At 37.1% G+C, this 18,251-nt stretch overlaps 1 protein-coding gene across 1 annotated transcript in view; it reads left to right on the forward strand.

Moving 5' to 3' along the window:
* LOC106882477 (DNA damage-binding protein 1) overlaps nt 1-18,251 on the forward strand; it is a 30,435-nt gene that overhangs the window by 3,100 nt on the left and 9,084 nt on the right. The window contains exons 2-17 of the mRNA XM_014933164.3: nt 2,213-2,361; nt 2,928-3,044; nt 3,760-3,902; nt 5,561-5,636; nt 6,441-6,555; nt 7,034-7,131; nt 7,685-7,837; nt 9,133-9,216; nt 9,845-9,961; nt 11,728-11,830; nt 12,055-12,127; nt 12,831-12,939; nt 13,657-13,835; nt 14,323-14,486; nt 15,876-15,983; nt 17,302-17,509. Coding sequence (XP_014788650.1) covers nt 2,213-2,361; nt 2,928-3,044; nt 3,760-3,902; nt 5,561-5,636; nt 6,441-6,555; nt 7,034-7,131; nt 7,685-7,837; nt 9,133-9,216; nt 9,845-9,961; nt 11,728-11,830; nt 12,055-12,127; nt 12,831-12,939; nt 13,657-13,835; nt 14,323-14,486; nt 15,876-15,983; nt 17,302-17,509 — 1,996 coding nt within the window. The remainder of the gene's footprint in view (nt 1-2,212; nt 2,362-2,927; nt 3,045-3,759; nt 3,903-5,560; nt 5,637-6,440; nt 6,556-7,033; nt 7,132-7,684; nt 7,838-9,132; nt 9,217-9,844; nt 9,962-11,727; nt 11,831-12,054; nt 12,128-12,830; nt 12,940-13,656; nt 13,836-14,322; nt 14,487-15,875; nt 15,984-17,301; nt 17,510-18,251) is intronic.

The following is an 18,251-nucleotide window of genomic DNA, read 5'->3' on the forward strand; positions in this document are numbered from 1 at the left end:
AGTGGCACGCCTAACGAAACATGACCATGAATTTTTTTAATAGTGTAGCCCACCTAATAATGAACCATGCCTCATGTGGTCCACTTCTCCAAAAAGGTTGCCAATACCGATCTAGATTCCTCACGCTACTTAGAAATTCTAATTTGGTAAAGTAGTTTTTGGAGGTATTTTGTTTTTAAAAAAAACTGTTCTTGTTTTAAGTTAACCATTTGTATAGTTAAATTGATTAGCAATCACAACTAGAGGTCCTTTTGTTGGAGTAAAGTGAGAGGCACTGGTGAATGACATAAGAGAGTAGGCTTCCAGTGGATTTGGTTCTGCAGAAGCCATACTGGTGGCCACTGAAGGAGAGAGGAATTCAAGGTGATGGAGTATATCATCATCATTGTCATTTAATGTCATGTTTTCCATGTTGGCATGGTTTAACGGGAGCCAGCAGTGAAGGTGGAGGCTTTTTCCAGTAGGATACTGTTAAATGGATCCATAGTTGCTTAGAAGAGGAGGAAAGAAAAGATGATTCTTCCAAGTTGGTGGAACCAGAAGGATAGACCTTTGTTTCTGACATGCTCTCCTTTTGTGTTCAACCCACATTGCAACTCTTCAGACCTTGCATGATATTCCCGTTGGTCCTAGTTTCAAATCCCATTGGTCCAGGTTTCACTTCTAAAAATTATGGTAAGCCTTTTGATAGCAGTGATGCTCATATACATGCATACATGTTGCATAGCAAAAATTTCACAAGTGGAGTCAGTTTTGCAAAAATTATTTCTAACAATAAAAATTTTGAATTTGAACCGAGTTCAGTGCAAGTAGTCTTCTTACACTTGGTTTGGAATGGTTTCTAAATCCATATCTGATGTTTCTCCACCTTCACAGTCTCATTATCAAGAATTGAATATATTTGGTGTTTGTATTGTTTTTTTTATATACTGATTGAATTTGTTTAGACTTTCTCGCTAAAGGTTTATTGAGCCTTAGCAGTCACATGTTAATTTGTTTGTCAAGGTTAGATTTTTAGCACGAGGTTTTTTTGTTTAAATTCTTTTTAATTTTTATTTATAAAAAAAATTTTTGTTAAATTTTTGGTGTGTTTGTGTGGGTATTGTATTGCAAATAACAGGTAAAATAAGCATCGGAGATGCTTTGCCCATGCTGTAACTGCAGGAGCTACTCAGAGCTTTGCAAGCTTTTCTAAATCCATAGCAGTGCTGGAAGCTTTCCTGTGCTGTTAGCATTTTAATGTCCACTTTTTCATGCTTGCGTGGGTCAGATGGGATTTGTTAAAAGCAGATTTTCTATAACGGGATGTTCTTCCTGTCACAAACCCTCACCTATTTTCAAGCAAGGTAATATTTCCTCATGGCCAGACTGGAAACAAATGACATTGCTTGTATGATTGTGATGCTCATTCACAACCATCACACATCAAGACTAACACATGCACACACACACACACACACACACACACACACACACACACACACACACACACACAGAGGCTTCGTTCAGTTTCCATCCAGCAAATCCTCTTGCAAAGCTTTGGTCAGCCTGGGTCTATTGTTGAAGACACTTACCCAAAGTACTGTGCAGTAGGATTGAACTTGAGATCTACACCTGCACCTATGTATATACATATATTTTCAGTGTTCTGATTCACAGACTATATATATATATATATATATATATTTTGACATTTGGCATTATCTATAAAGTAATTAATAAATTATCCACTTGAATCTGATTCTCTCTATTGATTGATAACTTTAGTGAGATTAAGCACACAGTAGTAATACAGTAGTCAATACATAAGATAGCAGTAATTAGAAATAAAACCTTTAATCATTATATATTATTGCTCATTGTGAACATGTCACATAGAATATTACACACACACACACACACACACACACACACACACACACACACACATATATATATAGGTGCATGAGTGGCTGTGTGGTAAGTAGCTTGCTTACCAACCACATGGCTCTGGGTTCAGTCCCACTGAGTGGCACCTTGGGCAAGTGTCTTCTACTATAGCCTTGGGCCGACTAAAGCCTTGTGAGTGGATTTGGTAGACGGAAACTGAAAGAAGCCTGTTGTATATATATATATATATATATCATCATCATCATTGTGTATTTTAGAAATAGTCACAAGGAAACGTTTACTGATAAGCATCTTTTAAAATTCTGAATTTTTCTTCTTCCAGGAAATTTCACTTCACCTCGTGACCTTAATCTGATTATTGCCAAAAATAACCGCATGGAGATATATGTTGTCACTCCTGAAGGTTTGCGTCCAGTCAAAGAAGTTGGTATTTATGGTCGGATAGCTGTTCTGGAGCTTTTCCGTCCACCAGTAAGTAACAGCCTTCACATTTTACTTTCGTTTCATTGAACTTTGAATTTCATTTATTGATTAAAGAAAAAAAAAAAGTTTGGATGTATTCTAATCACAGAAAAGTAAGAAAAATGAGGAAATTCCTGAAAAATGTTTGAGTTCCATCATCATCATCATCATCATCATCATTTAACGTCTATTGTCCATGCTGGCATGGGTTGGACGGTTTGACCAGGACTGGTCAGCTGAGGGGCTGCACCAGACTCCAGTCTGATTTCCATGTTTGTCATTTTTATGAGCATGGCCGATGCCAGTGCCACCTGACTGGCACCCATGCCAGTGGTATGTAAAAAGAACCATTTAAGCTTAGCTGATGCCACTGGCACCTGTGCTGGTGGCACATAAAAAGCACCCTTTGAGCGTGGTTGGTGTCAGTGCCACCTGACTGGTACCCACTATATTTTTGGAGTGGCTGGCGTTAAGAAGGGCAGGGGAATTTACAATGTCTGCTAGTATCCTTGAAATTTTATAATTCTATTTATCTTTCCACTGTTGTGAAAATAAATTTGTCCTCTCTTTTACAGGGTGAAGAGAAAGACTTCATGTTCCTGCTGACATCACGCTACAGTGCTATGATCTTGGAATGTCAGCAGGAAGGGGACAACATTGACATCATAACCAAAGCTCTTGGATCAGTGCAGGTGAGATATATATATGTTCTTATAACTGGTTCTGTGTTGTCAAAGGAAGTAAAACAGTCACTGTAAAAATGTTGTCTGCTCCTCCCCCCAAACATATACATGCAGTTACACATTTCTACATAAAATGTATTTATGAGGATGAGGAGATATGAAGTTGTGACAGTCATACGTTTCCCAGTTATGCAAAGGATGTATTTGTGTGTGGGAGATAGTGTGGCACTGTGCTAATCTACTGTTGTTTGTCAAACTTTGCAGTCCTCTAGTGTTATTTGTCAAGCATTGCAGTGTCCTAGTGTTGTTTGCCAAACATTTTAGTGCTCTGCTGTTGTTTGTCAACATTTTAGTGCTCTGCTGTTGTTTGTCAAACATTTTAGTGCTCTGCTGTTGTTTGTCAAACATTTTAGTGCTCTGCTGTTGTTTGTCAAACATTGCAGTCCTCTAGTGTTGTTTGTCAAAGTGCTCTAGTCAGACATTGCTTATGTACTGTACTATTTGATATGGAGTTGCACAGACCATTCACTATAAGCCATTGAAAATGTTTGATTGGTTAGTTCTGTGCCATGACTATTGGATTAATGTTGTGACTATTCAAAATTACATCAGTGTCTGAAAGTGAAACTGTCAGTCTAACTCCAGTTGGTTGTCTTTTGGTTTTCCATGAAATGTGTTAGAATCAGGCAGTTTTTTTATTCGATTTGTTGTGTTTCTGTTTCAGGATAGAGTCGGTCGCCCATCAGAGACTGGAATCATTGGAATTATTGATCCACTTTGTCAGGTGATAGCTTTGAGACTTTATGACGGCCTTTTGAAGGTCATTCCACTGGACAAAGACAGAGAATTGAAAGCTTTTAATATACGGTGATTATTTTTTGATCTTTCCTCTATCAATACATTTCTTTTGTATTTGAATTGTCTTTTATCGATCACATCTCATAGTTAAAGCAAAGACTGTTGTGTTTGTTGATTTCTAGTTTTAAGCTCATGGTTTTTCAAGATACATTCTTCCATTCTTTTACTTGCTTCTGTGATTTGACTGTGGCCATGCTGGAGCACTGCCTTTCAGTCGAACAAATCGACCCCAGGACTTATTCTTTGTAAGCCTGGTGCTTATTCTATCAGTCTCTTTTGCCGAACCGCTAAGTTATGGGGATGTAAACACACCAACATCAGTTGACAAGCGATGGTGGGGGGGATAAACACAGATACACAAACATATATATATATATATATATATATATCTGATGGGCTTCTTTCAGTTTCCGTCTACCAAATCCACTCACAAAACTTTGGTCAGCCGAGGCTATAGTAGAAGACACTTGTCCAAGGTGCCATGCAGTGGGACTGAACCCGGAACCATGTGGTTTGGATGCAAGCGTTTTACCACACAGCCACTCCTGTGCCTCACGAATTTGCATGTCAAGTTCTATTTTTACAAAGTTTCAGTCATTTGACTGCGGCCATGCTGGAGCACTCTCTTGTAGGGTTCAGTCAGACAAATCAACCCCTGTATTTATTTCTTAAGTCCAGTTCTTATTCTATCAGTCTCTTTTGCTGAACTGCTAGAGTACTGGGATGTAAGCAAAGAAAACTGATACAGAGGGGGTTAGTCTTAGACCTACTGCCGGCGACTTCAGCGGTCATGGTGTGATAGAGTGACACCACATTTTGAGACCAAGCCAACCTGTGTAAGTTTCAAAATAAAACAAAATGAGGGTTGATATTTGTAAATAACGATTGCTAGGGCATCAGTTGCAGTAAGAATTATGATGTGCTCTGTGAATCACATATGATATATGTAAAAAGCACCATCCGAACATGGCCAATGCCATTGCCTCCTGACTGGCTCCTGTGCTGGTAGCACATAAAAAGCACCTATTCATTATATATATATATATATGGCCGTTGCCAGTACCGCCTGACTGGCTCCTGTAGGATTTTCGAGCGAGATCGTTGCCAGTGCCCCTGGACTGGCTTGTGCGGGTGGCACATAAAAGACACCATTTCGAGCGTGGCCGTTTTCGTGCGGGTGACACGTAAAAGCACCCACTACACTCTCTGAGTGGTTGGCGTTAGGAAGGGCATCCAGCTGTAGAAACTCTGCCAAATCAGACTGGAGCCTGGTGTTGCCATCCGGTTTCACCAGTCCGCAGTCAAATCGTCCAACCCATGCTAGCATGGAAAGCGGACGTTAAACGATGATGATATATTCATCTGTCTTTATGTTCTGAGTTCAAATTCCACTGAGGTTAACTTTGCCTTTCATCTTTTTTTTTGGGGGGGGGGGTCGATAAATTTAGTACCGGTTGTTTACTGGGGTTGATCTAATCGACTGCCCCACCCTCTCCTAAAATTTTAGGCCTTATGCCTAGAGTAGAAAAGAATATATATATATATATATATATATATATATATACATATATATATATATATATGTGTGTGTGTGTGTGTATATATTCATCTGTAACAAAGTTATGCTGATTTGGCTCTTAATTTTAAAAATTCTGCTTTATTTTCAGCTTAGAAGAACTGACTGTGATAGACATACAGTTCTTACATGGCTGCCAGGTCCCTACTATTATTCTTATTTACCAGGTAAGCTTCTTGGTGTTTGTTGTTAATGTTTGTTATTATTATTATATTCCCCATTGTCATCTTCATCATCATTTAATTTCTGTTTTCCATACTGGCATGAATTGGACAGTGCAACAGTAAGTGGCAAGCTAGAGAACTGCACCAAGCTCCAGTGTCTGCCATGGCATGGTTTCTGTGGGTAGATTCCTTTCTTAATGCCAACCACTTTGCAGAATGTGCAGAGTGCTTTTTATGTGACACTGGTACCAGTGAAGTCATCAAGTAACTTGATCCTTAATTGAAAGGGGGGAGTAGTATTGAGGGTGGCGGCTTTCTGCCAGAGATGAGTGATTAATGTATGATAGAGAGAGAGACAAGAGCAGGTGTCTTGCTGTAGGGAGGTATGTGGTTACTCCAGTTGGGAAAGAGAGAAAATAGTGGTAAAGATGTGTCAGGGCAGAACCTCAAGTTACAGGATGGGGAATTTAGGACCAAGTGGTTCAGAGGATTAGACAAGGTGGCTGTTGTTGCAGGACAATTTTATGTTGGGGGATAAGGGGTTAAAGTATGAGAGAAAGAGGTGGGGAGCAAAACTGGTTCTTGTTGTATTGGAGCCAGACATTGTGTATTTTGTCTTGTGTTTGCTAATATGGATATACAAATGGCAAAATGTGGTAAACAGTAATTGATACCGCAAATGGAATCCTGTGTGGCCCATACCAGCAAAGATGAACAGGTGTTAAGATAGTGATGGTGAAGATAAAAAAAATTCCAATTAAGTATATATTTGATTGTTTGTGATCTTCTGATGTTTCTTTTTTGTAGGACCAACATGGGAGGCATGTAAAAACTTATCAGATTGGCCTTCAAGAGAAAGAATTTCAGAAAGGACCATGGAAGCAAGACAATGTAGAAACAGAAGCCTGTATGGTTATTGCAAGTGAGTAATTTATGTCTAAAGCTTTAAGAGATAAAATGGTTTTTGAGGGACGGTGTTGAATAACTTTGTTGGTAGCTGTGAGCTCATCTATTGTTCTTGAATAAGATATTTATGTCATAGTTTATGAAAAATGAGAAAGTTATATGGGAAAAATTAGGTTTCATCTGTTAAATACTATTGTAACTATGTTACAGTACAGGATCCACCTTAGAGTCAACCTGTGAAAGGGACAGTCTAGAAACTGCTATCAACTTGCCTCCTTAGCTGAAGGCATACCTGTGTGAGTGGGTTGCTCATATCTGTTTTGTGTACTAAATTTTAGCCTGATTTAAAATATTGCATTACCTTTTTGTCCTACTCAACGTTTAATATTTAAACGTACACTCTTACATTTTGCAACCCATTTGAAAGACCCATATTTACATATAGATCCTTTTGGCCAAAAGCTATCATCTAAAAAACCATTTTTCTCTTACAGTCCCTGAGCCATTTTGTGGAGCATTGATTATTGGACAAGAGTCAATCACATATCACAAAGGAGACAATTTTATTCCCATTGCACCACCAGCAATAAAAGTGAGTGTGTACGTATGTAGACGTTGTGAACGCAGGAGGTTTATGTCTATGTATTGTGAGAATATGGTTGCGTGGATTTTTTTTATCTTTTCCTTTTCTACCTATTAGAGTAACTTCTCTTTTATTCAACGGTTTTTCATAGCGTCTGTTGCTATTAATAGCTGATGAGAATGTATCGTAACTCTTCGCTTCGACATTTGAAACTCTGAGTACTATAGTCACAACCTTTTACTGTTCTAAATTACAACATATATAAATAATCCTCTATTTCTAATATCGAGGTCTTGTTCTTTTGTTGTTACTTTTTATTATCATTATACATATATTTTTTAATTCTGACATTTTATTATTATAACTGTAAGTGGAAAGATAAGTGGTATAAAGTACCACACTTAAACTATATAGTAACCAGGCAATCAAGAATTTTAACCTGTTAATTAATCTGTTTTAAAGAAGCTAAGCCTTGAAGTTTAGACGAGTATTATATTCCTGTTCCTATAAGGAAATGAATTATAGCTTTATGTGTAATAACTGTTTTTCTTTAATGTCACAGCAAAGCCCTTTAACATGCTATGGTAAAGTGGATGGATCCCGCTACCTGCTTGGTGATATGGCCGGAAGACTTTTCATGCTGTTTCTTGAAAAAGAGGAGAAAATGGATGGCACTGTTGTAGTAAAGGATTTAAAAGTAGAACTCCTGGGTGAGGTAAGTTGCATAAAAGCTTGGATTATGTTTCTTAAATTGGTGATCTGGCAGTTTTGTTAGCATGCTGGACAAAATGCTTTGTGGCATTCCTTCCAGCTTTACATTCTGAGAGTTCAAATCCCACTGAGGTTAACTTTGCTTTTTATTCTTTCTGGGTCAGTAAAATAAGTATGTATTCAGTACTGGGATTGATGTAATCAACCAACCCCCTCCTCCCAAAATTGCTGGTCTTGTTCCAAAATTAGAAACAATTTTTTTTTTGAAACCTGGGCACTTAATATTATATCTTCAGACTTTCATTGATTTAACATCATTGTAATTGTTCTGAAATAGAGTACTTAATGATGAAATTGCTTGTCTAAACACTCAGATTCTTAGTAAAATTTTCACCATCATACTGGATACAAAGATAGGTTCAGTTATTATAAATATATCGAACCTGCTGTGATGTAATCATTGTAGTTTAAGTATGTCTAGAGCATCCTTAGCTATAAGTGCAAAGCTTGGCCATGTGGATATGGAGTTTGTTTTGTAATTGAGGTTTCATGTTTGGTCTCACAGTGTGGCACCTTGAATAAGTCTCTTCTACTGTTGGGTCGAGTGAAATGTGGTTGATAGAATCTGTATAAAAGCCTGTTTGTATATATATATATGTGTGTGTGTGTGTGTATCTCCTTGTAGGGTAATATTTCCCCATAACCAGACATATCATTGAAGATTAGAAATAAAGGATATTGCTTGCATCATGGTGACACTTGCATACAACTATCATGTGATGCCAAGGAAAGAAGACTGTAAAACACACACACACGCATATACATAATGAGATTCTTTCAGTTTCCATTTGCCAAGTCCACTTGGCTTTGTTTGGCCTGGTGCCACAGGAGAAGACACTTGCACAAAGTGCCACACTGGGACTGAGCTGAAAACCATTTTGGAAGCAAATCTCTTCTGCAATTTTAGAAGTTGTATTCTCTAAAATTTTGGCGCTCTTAAAAGTCTTACCTCTTCTTCCTAATAAATTTGCTCATTAATGAATTAACATTAAAAATGGATCTTAGCACAAAATAATATAAAACTGAATGAGTTTCATTTTATTTAGAGATTTTGAAATATTAAATCTTATTTTATATCCTTTTATCACACTTTCTGCATGTTCTAATTGAAATGTAAAATAGTTCATAACTACTACATTGATTGGATGCATTAAGCATTCATATTGTAATTTTGTTTATTTAGTTCATTATTAATACCTCTGAACTAAAACTTTCATTTCTTTTTTTCCCTCCTTTTAGACAACAATTGCAGAATGTATTACTTACTTGGATAATGGAGTTGTATACATTGGTTCCAGGTTGGGAGATTCTCAGTTAATTAAGGTAAGTTTTATTATTATTGAGTTAGAAAGCAATGCATGCCATCAAAGTGACACTGGGGTAGAAATATACGAAACCCAATATACCCATCATGATTACCCATCTGATAAGAGTACACCAGGCACATGCATCACAACCATATGTGTGTGACACGGTGATCTCATATCAAGATAAACAGCACATGACATGTTTTGCGTTTATAATATAATAAATATATACAACTTATAAAAATAATAAAAAACAATACACTGTATTGTTTCTACTTCGTAGATTTTCACCTATTGCAGGGGGTTTTGGAACATAACACCTGCAATAGTCGAGGGATTACTGTATCCCCTTTATATTTTTTACCTTCAGACCAGAAGAATTTTAGAAATGGTATGAAGAAGCTCAGGAATTGTTAGAATGTGGTCATTGGTAATGACGACAACCATCTTAATGCATTTTAACAAAATATGAACTTTAGAGATCTTTTCTTCTTACTCAATATTTAGATATTATACCTATGTTTATATATATAAGCATGTGTACATACATACATGCATACTTGAATGTATGTATACGTATATACAGTAAATTATTGTTGATGATTTTGATTTTAATTTCTGAAATTTTCTATTTTCGTTGACAGTTGAATATCAACCCAAATGATAATGGTTCTTATGTTCAAATTATGGAAACTTTCACCAATTTAGGTCCAATTGTCGACATGTGCGTTGTTGACTTGGAAAGGCAAGGCCAAGGTCAGGTAAGCAGGAGAATTTACATTTTAAGACTTCTCCATCTTCTCCATTCTGTTAAAATCAGTTGTGTTAGTTTTGATTTATCCTTTTATTCAATAGAGTTTATCTTGTGATGCAGTTAACTGTTTAGGATTTAAACCAGTTGTACACAGCCCAAAATATTCGACCCGTCTTGCGTTCAAACTGGCCAGATCCAGTCTCACAGCTGTCATTCTAAATATCAACAATTACATCATTGAAATGTTGAAGCTATGAAATAATGTGTGATTAATTCAAAACAATCATCATCATCATCATCGTTTAACGTCTCTTTTCCATGCTGGCATGGGTTGGATGGTTTGACTGAGGTCTGGAGAGCCAGGAGGCTGCACCAGGCTCCAATCTGATTTGGCAGAGTTTCTACAGCTGGTTGCCCTTCCTAACACCAACCACTCCAAGAGTGTATTGGGTGCTTTTACGTGCCATTGGCACAGGAGCCAGTCAGGTGGTCCTGGCATCAATCACGTTTGGATAGTGCTTCTTATATGCCACTGGCACGGGAGCCAGTAGGGGGTACTGGCATCGGCCACGTTCGGATGGTGCTTTACATTTGACAGTAATCTGAGTGCTAAAGGATTAAGATAATGATTTTGTAAAATTTTTAATTCTGTACTTTTACATGTCCACTAATTGTCTGATAAACATCACATAATTAATTAATTAATTAATTTCAGATATACAATCTGACTCAAGATTGAGTCCAATCTTAAAAAAAATCACATCCATTTAAATGTTTCGGTCACTTCTTCGACATTTTATCACAGAAAATATATCACAGCAGGGCTGAATATATTTAAGGCTTTATCCTGAATTAATATTTATTTCTTTATTGCCCACAGGGGGCTAAACATAGAGGGGACAAAGGGCAGACAGGGATTAAGTCGATTACATCGACCCCAGTACGTAACTAGTACTTATTTAATCGACTCCGAAAGGATAAAATGCAAAATCAACCTCGGCGGAACTTGAACTCAGAATGTAATGGCAGACAAAATACCGCTGAGTATTTCGCCTGGCATGCTAACGATTCTGCCAGCTCACCGCCTTATATTGAATTATTGTAAATAAAAGTCATTATGTAATGGAGATTTGCAAAGTTACTCAGTCTTATGGCTTTTGATAAAAAAGTAAAATGAATATAAACATCTTTCTCCGACATTACATTGCACTCATTTCGGCAATGCATGATACACATTTTGGTTTAGGAAACCTGTTTGAGAAAATGGATACCATTCTTTAACCCTTTTGTTACCATATTTTTGTTGAGATGCTCTGTGTTTCTTTCAATTAATTTTAGATGTAACAAAGAATTTAGTAAAATAACTTAGTTATCATTAAGCTAGGGTTAGGAACATAAATTGTGACTAAGGTTTGGTGGAAGATTTTAATTCAGAACTTCTGAAAACGAGACATTTGTACTACAGAGCCAGGAGCAGTTTCAGCCGGATTGGTATCAAAAGGGTTAAATAATTGAATGATTAGGTTGGAGATGGTATTTAGCACTGAAATATCTTCAATTAAAAATTCATTTTCTATTTTGAATTTGCTGTCAGGCTGCATTCTAAATTGTAAGGGGAAATATATGAGAGAGAGAGAGAGTGAGTTACTTTAGATTTCACTCTGTTGTAATGATGATTTTCAAGAAATAATGTTTACAATCTTGATCCTGATACATTTGATTTTGAATTCTGTTTAGTTATGTTGTTATTATTGTTTTTGTTTGTTTATGCAGTTAGTGACATGTTCTGGTGCTTATAAAGAAGGATCTTTACGAATCATAAGGAACGGTATTGGAATCCATGAACATGCCAGCATCGACCTTCCTGGTATTAAAGGTATGAACATGTTTTAACTTGGTTGCTCCCTCTCCCCAAAATTTCATGTTTATATGTGGGAACTTTGGAACATTCTTGTCGAATGTCTGTTCTAGATGACATGTGTGTAGAATATGTTAGCAAAAAACAAATTTTAATTGTTTGTATTATTCTAGGGAATCATTTTTTTTCTTTGTATTTCATATAAATTTATTCCAGAATATCCTATTTGTATTTTTTCCCAGGTATCTGGCCTTTGAGAGTGGATTCAGAAGTTCATGATAATATGTTAGTGATTTCATTTGTTGGCCAATCTCGGTGAGTTTGTGTTCAAACTTTTTCTGACCTCTGTTAGCTTACTAGAAAAGAGAATTGCCGAAAAACTTGCTCAGTCCTGTCCCTATTACTTGTAAAACACTATCTTCATCTGTCTGTTCATTATTCAATTTCTCCACCCACTGTTCTGGGATAGAATCCTCAGGCACCTCCCTGCCCCGTAGGCTTCTGTCAGAAGCAACCATTATTACACTTTCAGGCTGGATTCCCAACTGAGATAATGGACATCACCCAATGATCTCATTCTTGGTCTACCCCTAGGCCTCCTGCCAGTTGGCTCAGCTTGAAGAATCTGTCTTGTGCTTCTTTCCTGTGATATTCTTAGCACATGTCCATAGTAATGGAATTGTTAGCTTTTAAATTGGAGAAGTGGCTTGCCATGGGTCTTTGAGCTATGGCCTGATCTTTGAGCTTTGCATGTTGTCAAGTAATGTGACTTCAGAGTTCCTTCAGAGAAACTCCTGTTTCATTTGCTTGTCTTCTTGATTGTATTCTTTCAGTCATTACACAAGAGATTCCCTGATCTCCGAGCTTTGATGGAAAGTGTTTCTCCAGTTAGATACAATCAATAGTCTTTATTTTCAGGACACCGCAACTGCCTCATTAATATCTTAGATTTTTCATTTATTTGATTGCAAAAAATAATAAATGGATTAATGTGAGATGATTTTTTATTTCTTGACAGTGTTTTGATGTTTAGTGGAGAAGAAGTTGAAGAAACAGAACTGGCCGGTTTTGATGGCGACCAGGAAACATTCTATTGTGGCAATGTTGATCATAATCAGTTGATTCAGGTGAATATGACTGGCATTATTAGGTTGATGGTATAAGTCTTTGAAAATATCTTCAGTAAGGCACAGCCGTGTGGTTAAGAAGCTTGCTTTACAACTGCATGTGTTTTAGGTTCAGTCCTATTGGACAGTACCTTGGGCTGATCAAAGCTTTGTGAGTAGATTTGGTAGATGGAAACTGAAAGAAGCCCGCTGTATATATATATATATATGGTGTGTGTATGTATATATGGTGTATGTATGTATGTGCTTGTGTGTGCCGTTGTCTTAACACCATATGATGGTTGAAAGAAGCATCATTGTTATAGAAGCAAGGTTGTTCATTTCCAGTCTTCTGTGAAGAATGTATCCAGCCATGAGAAAATATCAACCTTGCTTGAAAAGGATCTAGCTGTATAAAATCTGTCTCAACTAATTCTGTCTGACCCATACAAGCATTGACTAGTGTATACAGTTCTATATCAGTCAAATGTAAATAATTGACTAGTGGACATTAAATGTTGATTGTTGTTTTATGTATTGCAGAAATATATTGACAGGTGTGGTCCTACAATGGTTTTCCTATCAATATATATTCCAGTTGTCTTATTTTTCGAGACATGTTGTGCTAATGGTTGGAAAGTGTTATGTTTTGTTTAGTTTTAAAAATAATATAAAACTTAGAATTCCTTTTAAAAATTGGCTTATATTTAGATTCTGTTTCTGTTTTGGCAATTTCAGGTTACCCCTGCGTGTGTTCGACTTATTAGTGGGAGTAGTAAGAGGCTTGTACAGGAGTGGAAACACCCTGAGAACCGCAATATAAGCGTATGCAGCTGTAATCAGAAACAGTGTGTTGTTGCTGTTGGAAGTGAACTCTTTTATCTGGAAGTACTTCAGGGAGAACTGAAACAAATCAGGCAAGTTGCTCATTTCTATTGAAACTTTGTTTTTAATTAATTTTTGTCATCGTTAATGTTGTTGATGGTTTTGTATCCAGCCATGCTCGAGAAGACCCGTTAAGCCAAGTGAAATCGTAGTCGTGTCCGATGCCGGTGTTGTGTAACTTATTTCTTTATTGCCCACTAGGGGCTCAACATAGGGACAAACAAGGACAGACACAGGGATTAAGTCGATTACATCGACTCCAGTGCGTAACAGGTACTTAATTTATTGACCCTGAAAAGATGAAAGGCAAAATTAACTTTGGTGGAATTTGAACTCAGAATGTAACGATGGGTGAAATACCTCAAAGCATTTCGTCCAGCATGCTAAGGATTCTGCCAGTTTGCTGCCTTAGTAGTAGTAGTAGTAGTAGTAGTAATACTGATTTATTGAATTTTTAAAAATCTTTATTGAAGACCATTTTATATAACTTTCAACTTTGCGTCTTGATCTGTGTTTTAGTAAATCTGTGATGGAATATGAAGTAGCTTGTCTAGACATTGGTCCTTTGAAGGATGGAACAACACATTCTGAACTGTGTGCCGTTGGCTTGTGGACAGACATATCTGCTCGAGTATTACTTCTTTCAACCTTTGAAACTTTGCATGTCGAGATGTTAGGTGGTGGTAAGTAAGATCTTTCATTTTCTTTTTGTTTTGCAAAGGAAACATTGTTTTTATAGACGGTTTGGAGTTTGTTTGTGTACCACTACTTTTATCTTTTTTATATGTTTCCTATTTGGAAATAGATAATAAATATATCCTACTTTTGAAGTAGGAATCTATATTGATAAACACGTCACTTATAACTTACTTATATGTGTTATCATTATACTCCAGCTACATAAACGCCATAGCGAGAAATATATACTCTGAAACGCTAACGGACATTTTATGCGTGCATGTATGTTGAAGATAAATAAATTTGTGTTCTTTTAACCGCTATAAAAGAAATACACAGTTTCATAATTGCAGAAAAAAATTTCATTAACAAGTTGAAGAACGTGAAGAAAGAGAAAATAATTACTACATTAGTTTATTTATGTACATTTAGCATTTATAGTACAATTGGAAAGTAAAATCATTTTGTTGTAGAGAGCTATGACTTAAAATTCACACTAGCTAATCCTTCGTACTAACTACTAGAGTTCACAACAATTCAAATAAGTCTTGCTGGATTTAAGCCATGGAAATGCACTTGCCTGATTACTGGCCACATGGTTGAGTTGAAAGTCCTGCTACAATCAAAGATTAATTGCTTAGTCTGTTTGTCTAACAACAAACTTGACTTGACTTCTGCTGCCTGGTTGACGGATATCATCATCACTTTAACATCTACTTTTCCATGCTTACATGGGTCAAGCAAAATTTATTGAGGGAAATTTTTTACAGCTGGATGCTCTTATTGTAGCCAACTCTCACCTGTTGCCAAGCTAGGTAACATTTCCTCTGATTCTGTAAACTTGAAACAGCTTAATGGCCAGGTATGTTTTCCATGGAAGGTTATGTGCGGTGCCACATAAAAGCACCCAGCACCTTCTGTAAAGTGGCTGGCATTAGGAAGGACATCCAGCTGTAGAAACCAAGCCAACACAGACTGCAGCCTGGTGCTGCTCCCCAGCTTGACAGCTCTGGTCAAACCCTTCAACCCATAACCAGCATGGACAATGGACATTAAATGATGGTTATTGCAAAGTAGCTACACTACTTGCATGAAAGTGGACACTATACAATTATTGCACAATATCAAGAAGGGACCTCCTCCCTGGATATCTCTCAGTTTCTGCCTCCCAAATTCAATCAGAAAACTTTAATTGACCCAATACCGTATTAGAACACGCTTGCTCATGGTTCCACACAAGGGAACTGAATCCCAAACCATGTGACTGAAGCAAGCTGCCAAGATATTTGTTTTAGCAAATGTTTGTTTGTTTGTTTGTGTCTTCTGTAAATTTCCATCTGTTCATAAAATCCTCATTCACCATTCATTTAACTGTTTCTCATTTTGTTTTGCAGAAATTATTCCTCGGTCTATTTTGATAGCAGCATTTGAAGGGATCCACTATCTTCTTTGTGCTCTTGGTGATGGTTCTCTGTTCTATTTTAACCTCAACATAGAAACTGGTAAGGACATGTCCAGGTTTTCTCATTGTTTTAGGTCACCAATGCAAGATTACCATTATTACCTAAGCTATCACCATTGTCACCACCTACATACATTTGCTCCACTCCTCAGCATTTGCTGATATGGAACTTCCAGCATCAGCGCCATCCTGGTAATTATTTATGTCTGCTGCCTTCTTTATTGATACAAAAAAAAAACAAACCCATCTTTTTTTAATGTATTTTAATATGTTGGTGCAAATATCATGTGAATGGTTATGGATCTTGCTGCATGCTTTGACTGGTGAATATTGCAAGCAAGCTGCTGCTGATTATTGGTTAACACCGTCACAACAATAGGGAAAAAGAATCTGGATGGATGGATGGATCCATTGCCATTATTATCAGTACTTAAGGTAGTGAGCTAATTGAGTCGTTAGCATGCCGTGCGAAAAGCTTAGTGGTGTTTTGTCTGTCTTTATGTTCAGGGTTCAAATCCTGCTGAGGTTGACTTGGCTTTTCATCTTTTCAGGGTCAATAAAATAAGTACCAGTTGAGTACCGGGGTTGATATAATCAACATGACCCTCTCCTCTGAAATTGCTGGACTTGTGTCAAAATTTGAAACCATTATTGTTTTATCTTTTACTAAGGCAGCAAGCTGGTAGAATTGGTTGTACTCCTGCTGCCACCACCTTTCAAGCACTCCTTTCCCATTCATCTCCTATAACCCTTGCAGTGCACCCCACCCCGTGACCCTGCACTAATTATTACTATAGCCACTCCTTCCGAGAGCATATGACCCTCTGGAGTCCCTTCCCTGCTCATTTCTTTTTTGCAGGTGTTGATTTACAAAGGTTTAAAAGGAACATTAACAGCACGAGTTTCACTGGTCAAGGAAGACCTGCAGTGACCATGGACCCTTCCCCTTTCTCCAGATCCAGCAAGTAAAAACAAATCAAAACAAAGAAAAATAAAAAAGTATGCACATGTAAGGAACCAAACCAAACCAAACCTAGATGTAAATATTGGTTTGAAACTTTGGCACAAAGCCAGCAGGTTCAGGGGAGGGATTAAGTCGATTACATTGAGACCCTGAAAGGTAAAGTTGACCATGGCAGAATTTGAACTCGGAACATAAAGACAGGTGAAATGCTGCTAAGCATTTTGCCAGGCATGTTAATGATTCTGCCAACTCGATACCTTAACCTAGATATAAATATTACAAAATATTTCATCTTGAAAGATGATGTTAATAATCCAAACTGTGATAATCTCATTAAAACATTTAGACATATAAAAAGCTGTTGTTTATTAAACCTAGTGAATTTTTATTCCAGGGTATCTTTGTGATAAAAAGAAAGTGACCCTTGGCACCCAGCCAACTGGCCTCCGGACATTTCGAAGTCTGTCCACGGTAAATGTGTTTGCCTGTTCAGACCGTCCAACAGTTATCTACTCCAGTAATCATAAGTTGGTATTTTCTAATGTCAACTTAAGAGAAGTCAACCATATGTGTCCATTAAATTCAGAAGGTTACCCTGACAGGTAAGTTGTTAATTTGTGTTCAATTTTTATTATTCTTCAGCCCTGTGGTTCTCAACCATTTTAATAATCTGAGCCAGATCCAAAACCTGGATTCTTTTAGCAAGTTATCCCCCCCCCCAAAAAAAAAAACACAAGTCAACTAAAATAGAATTTATTACAGTTGCAGAGGAAAGACCAGCAGGGGCTGCTGGAAGGATGCTTTGACAATAATGTGAATGCTAAAGGGTTAAGCCTCATGTTTCTCAGCAGGAGAATAGTGGCTTTTTGAAATGTGTGGTAACCACTAATTTCTAGTTAAGGGCTCATGGTGGCCCAATTTATTAAGTGTTCTTTATATTTGGGCACTTAAAAAAAAAAGTGATGTTTCATGACTTAAGGAGCTAAGATGATGCTTTTCAATTATACAGTTTGTTTTCCAATCCTCCTGCTCACTTAGAATCCTGAACAATAACCTCTTATAAAAACTATTTAGTAGCTGGTAGAGTTAGCAAGAGGATTAAGTGTTTTTGCCTGAGGACTGGTGATTAGATATGAATTGTCAACCATTTGGCTTGCAAACAAGAACATTAATGACTCGGTTATCTTGGTGAGACTGTACATAGCAGCTGTGGTCAAAGCACACATTTTGATCAGTCATTCAGTTTGTTATTCCTAATAATCCGAGATTCAAACTCAAACTTCATCCAGGAAATGGATCAATTTGTTTTGGTTGGATCCTAAACCACTTTTTTAAAATGGAGAT

Source organism: Octopus bimaculoides, chromosome 7 (assembly GCF_046866305.1).
Source record: "Octopus bimaculoides isolate indiv1 chromosome 7, ASM4686630v1, whole genome shotgun sequence".
Classification (NCBI taxonomy): domain Eukaryota; kingdom Metazoa; phylum Mollusca; class Cephalopoda; order Octopoda; family Octopodidae; genus Octopus; species Octopus bimaculoides.